The following is a 9,009-nucleotide window of genomic DNA, read 5'->3' on the forward strand; positions in this document are numbered from 1 at the left end:
TTGTTAACTACACATAGTATTGTACATTAAAGTGTAAATAAATAAATAAATAAATAAATAAATAAATAAATAAATAAAGCTTTATTAATACAGAAACGGTGTGAATTACCGAGGGTGTGTTTACCAGATTGTTGCAGCTTAAAGATCTAACAGATAGAATATATAAATGAAATGTATTTTATTATTTATAATTAATTGTGTCACCAATACTTTGTGTTTTCTCAACTGCTACTTAAGCATTAAAGAAATACATCTACCGCTTATAAGACATTGTTAACCAACATTAAATTTTTTGAATGTATGTTACGTTCACATAATGCACTAAATTTGTATATATATATATATATATATATATATATATATATATATATATATATATATATATATATACATTCTGTGTCTAATACATAAAAATTCGAAATAAACAGGTGTTTTCTGAGTTCTGTATCATTTGCTAAAGCATTCTTGACTATAAGTGTTAAATGATAGGGTCCAGAATTCTATATTACCATAACACCTACCTTCAGAGCTAGAAACGAATAGTTCCTTTAATTTCAAAGTTGTGCTGGCCAGTAAAGGACACACTTCGCATACGTCTGCAAACACGTCATCAAGCAATCCCTCCAAACCACAGTTTATACAACCACTGACACTGGCACAGAAGAAAAGAAAACCAAACACGCAATTAAAAAACAAAAATGTTCGTATAGATTTCATTGTTGCACTGAATAAAAAAGAATAAATAAATATGCAAGCGTCTCCAAACTACACTCCTACATGACAATATAGTGACGAATTAAAAAAAGTATTCCTATTCCAAATTACGGAGAAATAAATAAACGTTTTCTTTTGTTGTGGTCCGAAATATACGATTTTGATAATACGCGACTGTGTTATGGTATTAAAATATTTGGATTGTTGTATAGCAATGGAGCTGCATCTTATCAAGTCACGTATTCCTATTGCGATAATTACAAGAAATTTACATGTCCATGGCATCACCTGTTCTTTCCCAATCCTTTATCTTTGATTGTATTAATCTGATTCAGTGCTTCACATAAAATATTATTATATTATGCATCACATACACATACCCATTTTGAAGGATCTTTGACTGACTTTCATCAAACATTGCTACGAAAACGGAAATTGGCTTTCCAATGAAATAAAACCGTGTTGAAATCTTTCCTCCCGTTTGAGACCTTCAATGCCACAGGTGCCATACTTATATCTATGTCAAAGTTTTATAAAATCCTACCTACTAATATAAATCTGATTTTTTGTATTGATCCATACACGTGATGACATTTGTACCTTAATGATACTCATAATCCAACTTTGACATGCAGATAGATAATTTTTGCCCTAAAAATGTTTTTTTTTATCTATAATAGGGTAACGCTTGACCACGATCTCGCCTGATGGTAAGCTGAGATGTGATCTAGGCTGTAACGCGCTTCCCTAGAAGGTACCTCTTGACTCTAGTTTTGAAGACCTCCAGATTGTACTCGTCGGGGTTATGATTATCAGCCGAAAAAACAGTAAAGCCGCCAGTTTAACCTAGTGTACAATAATATATTAGCTGTAAGACATTTTAATTCTTAACATGTCATACTACAATAGTTACTACAATACTTAAAAATAAAGACAATAAAAACCACATACTTAAATAACATTTTATTGAATAAAAACAATGGCACTTGGACGATGACAATTGTTTCTGCTGTGATGTAGGTAAGGTTCGATTGAACTAAATCTAAATAAAAGAGAGCAATACTTAACATAAAATTATGTCAATATTTATTCTCATAATCTATACCCTAGTGAGGACTATGAACACATGAATGTATGTTACAGAAAGGAGACAAATGTACAATAATAAGGAACAGTTATTGATACAATTATGTAGTAAAACATAATGTTTAATCAAAATCAGATTTTTAGTTTCTATTATATCCTTATTTGCTTGGTCACGGATTCGAAGGCGCATAATATTAATTCTATTTGAACTGTAATTATATTGATGTACATATATTTTTTCATATATATGAAAATATATATGAACTAAAAAAATAAATAAAAAAATCAACCTCCAATCGTTTACCATCAATAATAAATTATGATTCGGTATAATTTTCAACACACTTTTTTCGGTATTTCGAGGTAGTTACAATGAAGTCTCTAAAACGACCTACAGTGAAACCTGGTTAAGTGAGACATCAAGGGACCTGCAATGTCGTTTCACTTATAGAGGTATTCCACTTACCCAGTGTCTCAGATATACAGGTATAAATAAATATCTGTCTCATTTACAGAGGGTTCCATTAATAGAGGTCTCTTCGCGTGTCTTCCCACTTTCATAAACGGATATTAACTTCAGTTTTTCACGTAATGATAACGATTGTAGCTTTCGTTTTGACATTTTTCAAATAAACATTTGTATGATAGTAAAGCGAAACTAAAACTGAAGGTAATTGAAGGTCAAAATTTGTACTTACGTACTTGGAATTGCGTGTGGAATGTGTGGGTAGAATAAGAATGAGTAAACAAACAATGTTATCTCAGTTACAGAGGTTTATGCATATAAAATTTACTCGCTGTCTCAATTATAGAGGTATCTATGATGATAAATCGAAAGAACAAATCCCAGATATAGAGGTTTACCTCGTCCCACTAACAGAGGTAATTCAGTGCCAAAGTGTTGGGACCTCAGCATGAGTTCCAGTTACAGAGGTTTCTCACTTATCCAGGTCCCACTTAACCAAGTTTTACTGTATATAGTCTATTACTACACTGGTATTAATACTGCTTTAAGATGTCACAGTACACAGTGGTTTCTGGAATTTCCTCTAGTGGATCATTAAGTGGTAAAACACGATTTCAGTTCATGAAGTCCTCTATATAGTTAATAGTAAGGCCACAGATTATAATGCAATTCTATATTCAGGCTAATTAAATGTTTGAATTGATTTGTTTGAATGAAGTATTCGTGTATTTACATAATACAGTTTAAATAATTAATAAGAAGTTAATGACTAGATGGCATTTGTGTGATTTAATATATTTAATTGTGACTAAAAATAATAATGTTAATTTGTATTTTGAGTAAGAGTGTATTTTGAAATTAAAATCTTATGTCTATGATGATTAGCAATTAAAATAATATCCATTGCAAATTTTACGATATGCGTTATTTTGAAATTAGTTTTATTTCAATTAAAAAAATTCGGCTGAAAAATATTTTCATTCATGTCAATTGAGTTGTGCATAGCGTTAGCAAACAATTTAAAAAAGTCACACCATTTACGTGTGTAATTCAGAGATGTAAAGAATGGCTTCCTCTTTAATATTTGATATTTCATACAAAATATATGCTTATTTATTTGTTCATGAATTAAAAAAAATAAGCGCCATCTCATTTATTTTTATATATTACTTTTTCCTATTAAAAATACTGTAATTGGCATCATTATGAAACCACATTAAGATTTTAGAAAATAAACTGCATAATGCATTGTTATAATATAACCATTCGCTAGAACCTACTTACAAACTACCATCTTAAACTTATGCCTAAATTTTTCACTTGAACAAATGTATTGAATGCCAGATCCCATGCTTTACTGCTGATTCCGAACGCTGAAAAATAAAAGTCCTATGAATATTGTACTAGTCATGTATATATGTCATATTTATAACAAATTAAATTAAATTATCTTAATAATATATAGGAATATTATGTATTTAAAAACAATACAAAAAATATAGTTTATATTTTAAGGATTCAGTATCTTGCTGTTCGTCTGTCTGTCTGTCTGTTCGTCCGTCTATTACCAGGCTGTACCTCAAGAACCGTTATAGTTAGACAGTTGAAATTTTCAGAGATTATGTATTTTTCTTACCGCTATGACAACTAAAATGATAAAAAATCAAAGTTATGCAAAAAGTGCCAACCGTCGAGTCATAAATTCGACAGGTGACCATTCCAATCCGACTCGCTCTTGAAGGATTTTTGTCCTTATTTAAATTAAATACTTTTTATTTTAAATTAAAATTTCAAATTAAAACACCTATAGCAAAGAAAGCAATATCATTTTAACTAACAAACTGTGTAGCATAACATTCAAATACTTAGGTAGATATATAGATAATTTTCTATTTACACCGACTTCAAAAAAAAGGACGTTATCAATGTGACTCTACTTTTTGTGTTTGTTACCTCATAACTTTTTACTGGCTGAATCTATTATTAAGATTTGTTTTTTATAATGAAAGCTGGAGCCTACCATAATATGGTCCCACTTAAATTGGGTCTAGTTTAGACAATTTGAAAGCGAAAATGCGGCATTCTCCTCTTCAAAAACGTTAAGCGTTAAGCGTTTCTCGCTTATAAACTTTAATTAAATACCTTTATCGTGGTTAACGAAATGGTGATTAGAGTGATATCGCTTCATCGCGTACAGATAACTGCCGTCCCTCGGCGTGCCGTGGTGAACGTAGAAGTGAATCATATCATACGTCAGGTAGCCTGGAATAAGTGCACAGTTGTGTATCGATTGATATAAAATATGAAGCTTATTAGTCCATTTTGATTGTTAATATCATCAACAAGTCTACGATTTAAATGGGATGTTTTAAGACGACTGCATTATTAGCGTGTTTTGTAATGCCTTCAAGGATGCACTGACTTAGAAAAAATACAAAAAATGTATGAAACGCTTCAAGATACATGCTAATTTGATAGTGTATTGAAAGCATAATTCTACAAATTAGATATGATAGCAAAAAAATCACAAAGATTCCACTAAACGTTTCCCTTCACGATTTAAAATCATGCTTATAAAGTCATTCTTATTTTATCAAATTATTCAAGCAACGTAGCAATTTATTTTTTAGTATAATCTATACATTTTTGACAATTCGCGTATTTTTATATCGCTTATTATATGTACGCATGTGAGCGTGCAGCCCTATATACCGACAGAGCCGATTGAATCCGTTTCATTCATTTCATTCGTTGATATAAATGAGATCTGTGGGCAGTGAAAACAGAGGATAAGACATGGCCTACTTATGTGCTCACAAATTTTATGAAAGATTTCTATTTCGTTTTCTCTGTTAAAATTTATAAATTATAATATAGGTAAAGTGCAGCTAATAAAATAAAATTATGGTAGCCAGCTTTCCTTATTATTTGCTGAATAAGGAAGGCACTTAGCAAGTTGACATACTAATGAGGAACTCAGGAGTTATCATTAGTTTGCCCGCTAAGGCCCTGTCGTCGTTTCATTAGACACAGTCGTTTTAAACGCGACCTCAATAATAATAATACTTCGAAATAAGCAAAAATTTTAACTATTTTTAATTCCATTTTTCGGGGATACGTTATTTTATTGCAGGCAGGTTTACATCAAACACTTTCCAAGATTACTAGAGATGGAATTAATGGTAAGATCTGAACGCGTCTCTCGTACAGTGGTTAATGCGTGAGCGTATAACCGAGAGATTCTAGGTTCGATTCCCAGTGGGGAATCACAAAAGAAATGTCTCCATCTGGCAGTCACTCTGTATATATATATATATATATCTGTATCATCTGCCCCCACCCCTCAAGGCGACACAGGACTTCACTTCTACTAGATAACGGGACATCGATTATGACGCGAGATTCATAACTATTATGAACGGGTGATGTACACAATTTTTTAATAGAAGAAAATGTTTACGGCTTTTTATGACGCCTTATTAAGAACAAATAAAATTTCTTCTGCTGCATATAAAATTATTTGATTTTCTTACCTATAAGACCTCCAGTTAATTTAATCAATGGATACGCAAAAAAAAACCTCACTGGCGCATATAAAATACACGTGAGCACAAGCGCGGGAATTGGCGGGAAAACTTGACGTAGCCCGTCAAATGGCACCTGCAATGTTTACATCCATGTAGGTAAAAAGCTGAAGAAAATAAATGATTCATTTGCAGAAGTTAGATAGTTAAATAACATGCAGTGAGTGGGGGAGCCGGAGGCCCGTATACTCTCGATATGCACACAAAATTTCATGAGAATCGGCCAAGCCGTTTCAGAGGAGTAAGCTATCTAACATTGTGACACGAGAATTAATTTGTATATACATTACGTTGTTTGTCTACTATGTACTCCATAGAGTAGATACTCGACCAATTTTAATCAAATTTGCAAATTATGATATAATTTAATTGAGAATTTTGTATTATTTTAATTACCATAAATGACTACCAGGAAGTGGGGCGTGCAGCTTGTTTAATTTAGAAATAATCCTAAAGCCGGTATTGACGGGAAAAAAATATCGCGAAGTGACGTTTATTGTTTCAGCTGGTATTTAACATATAGATTTTACACACGTTCTTAAATGTATAGCATAATACCTTGTGATGCATCCCGTGTATCAGAAAATGTATCTGTATCATGATGATTGACGACCCTGGATCATAATGGAACACCCATCTATGTAGAGAATATTCCAGAAAGGTCCAGATTATGAAACCAAATGCTAAGTGCCAGAGAAACTCCACTATCATCAATCTATCTGCATGACATTGATCTGAAAAGATACGTTAATCGTATTATAGTAATTAAACACATAAACAAATTCGGTTGTACAAAATTACTCATTATTGCGAATGTCATTTCGTATAGATAAAGCTATAATCTAATATTTAATTAGTAGTCATTAGTTCGTTTCTAATAAACAAAGGGAAATAATTAATATACGTAAGAGATAATATTACGAGCGTCATTTTATAGTCTCTACATCCTTAAGGATATAACGAACATTTGTTATATTCTCTGTAACTGAAGATTATTGTCCACAAAAAAAACATAAAACAACATAATAATTTTTTTTACCGCAACCGGGCAACCGAAATGGCGGTTGCCCGGTTGCGACTCTTGATGGTTAGAGACCAACACATCCTATGAACATTCGGAGAGGTAGTCTTAAGGTTCGTAACGAAGATTCACTCGATGATTCGCTCTACAAATGCGCTGCTCGCTTTCAAGGGGGTATAGATATGGAAATGATTGGCGACTGGAACGTAGGAATGGACTGGGAAGAGGAGAAAAAGGAAACTTGCCTCCGGCTCCCACACTCACCGTACAAAGCCCAGTAGCATGCTACTATTTCACGCCGGTTTTCTCTGGGGGTGTGGTACTTCCCCTGTGCGAGCTGCCTCAATTCGTGTCGAAGCATGGTCGACTTCTTCATAAATAATGTTTTATATACGCATGTTTGAAAACATCCATCCTTACTTCCAACTTAGAAGTTGGGCACTATGCTTGGTTCATAACATTTAAATTCTATCGCAGTTATTAGTGTGGCCGCAGATAATATAAAACTACACTAGGCGTGGCTTTACACGTGAGCGTCAGGTTCTTAAGAGAAGAATCTTATCAAGATAAAACAATTTATCAGCAATTTTTCCTTTTTATAGCGATATTTAACTATATAGGTATGTATTTTACAAGTTCATATTCACAAATTGTGAATTTTTTTTGTATACCAACACCTTCCACCTGCTACCTCTTAGACTCGTAATACCTACACGTTCTCATACAGTGGCGTCAACTTTCAAACCAACAGTCTTATTTCACGATGTTTACTTATCATTGGTTAAGAATAGGGTTGACGTCGTTGTTTTATATAGAAAACCTAAATAAATTAAAAAAAAACCAGAACCCACTTTTATAAACGTTTATTTAATACGAAGGAAGCAATGCAAGTTTCAATATTATATTATACTAGCTGCACCCGGCAAACGCTGTTCTGCCTTACTCTTATCATTTAGGGGTATGAAAAATAGATGTTGGCCAATTCTCATAGATACCGGATAAGCACAAAAAATTTCATCAAAATCGGTCAAGCCGTTTCGGAGGAGTATGGAAACGAAAACTGTGACACGAGAATTTTATATATTAGATATTCAATAATATTCTAATATAATATATTCAATATTATTCTATATAAAAAATAATATACAATAAGGTATTTATTTAGTGAGTTACCAAGACACATTTTATTAGTCACAAAAGGTGTCCGGTAAACACTCAACACTGAAATCAACGTTTAGTATGCCTTAATTGCTAATATAATTATTATGACCACTTGTAGTATATTACTAGTAGTACCTATGTAGGAACTACCTACAACTAGGTCTCAGGTATTTGACGACTAGTAGTATGACTCGTTAAATTCAATAAAAATGTTAATTTATTATTCAAGAAAATTGCATTTATCAATATTTCTATATCATTACACAAGATACGCTTCGCTGTAATACGTAAGCATACATATAAATAATAATCTTTTGCTTTACGTAAACGTTACAAATTTCACATACGCTCTGTTATCTTAGATAATTTATCGATAACGTGTGACTAACTGTTAAATATTTGTTGTAGACTGATTCATTCGACACATGAATTGATAATATTGATTTGTGACATTAAAGTTTGGGTTCGATAGATATAGACTATTTATCACACAGAAGATCATTTATTTCTTGAAACGCACGAATAATTATGAGTGTGGGAGTCGAATACACTTCGGTTAGAATTGGGCCAGCTCGCACAGGAGAAGTACCACACCCCACAGAAGATCTACGTATGTCCGTACGGTGGTCCGTATCGATTTCCTCCCTCTTCCCAGTCCATTCCTTTATTCCCATCTTCAACCCTTTACTCATCCTGTTCCCCTTAAAAGCAGGCAATTTATTTGCAGCGGCTCTACCTCTGCATATGGTCATGGTCGGTGGAAATCGCTTACCATCTTTGGAAAGCCATATCTAATAAAAATTTCTTCAAATATTATTTATTCGCAATTTCCTGCACTTGTAAATGGAAATAACTCCACCTTCCGGATGAAATTGCTTTATTTAAATAAAAATCATAGAAGTGTTATACTTAGTCTGGCCATAAATACTGTTACACTTAATTATAAAAAAATATTACATTTGAATTTCGAATCTGTC

At 32.5% G+C, this 9,009-nt stretch overlaps 2 protein-coding genes across 2 annotated transcripts in view; both read right to left on the reverse strand.

The window, feature by feature from the left end:
* LOC119837933 (peroxidase-like) overlaps positions 1-1,655 on the reverse strand; it is a gene marked incomplete at its 5' end in the record, with an annotated part of 8,065 nt that extends 6,410 nt beyond the window's left edge. The window contains 2 exons of the mRNA XM_038363730.1: positions 522-652; positions 1,636-1,655. Coding sequence (XP_038219658.1) covers positions 522-652; positions 1,636-1,655 — 151 coding nt within the window. The remainder of the gene's footprint in view (positions 1-521; positions 653-1,635) is intronic.
* Positions 1,656-3,415: 1,760 nt separating this feature from the next.
* LOC119838151 (fatty acid 2-hydroxylase) overlaps positions 3,416-9,009 on the reverse strand; it is a 14,398-nt gene continuing 8,804 nt past the window's right edge. Inside the window, exons 3-6 of the mRNA XM_038363990.1 lie at positions 6,409-6,584; positions 5,800-5,926; positions 4,409-4,528; positions 3,416-3,639 (exon numbers count right to left, since the gene is read on the reverse strand). Of these exons, the coding sequence (XP_038219918.1) occupies positions 3,554-3,639; positions 4,409-4,528; positions 5,800-5,926; positions 6,409-6,584 (509 nt within the window). The 3' untranslated portion in view covers positions 3,416-3,553. The remainder of the gene's footprint in view (positions 3,640-4,408; positions 4,529-5,799; positions 5,927-6,408; positions 6,585-9,009) is intronic.

The sequence above is a fragment of the Zerene cesonia genome, chromosome 3 (assembly GCF_012273895.1).
Source record: "Zerene cesonia ecotype Mississippi chromosome 3, Zerene_cesonia_1.1, whole genome shotgun sequence".
Classification (NCBI taxonomy): domain Eukaryota; kingdom Metazoa; phylum Arthropoda; class Insecta; order Lepidoptera; family Pieridae; genus Zerene; species Zerene cesonia.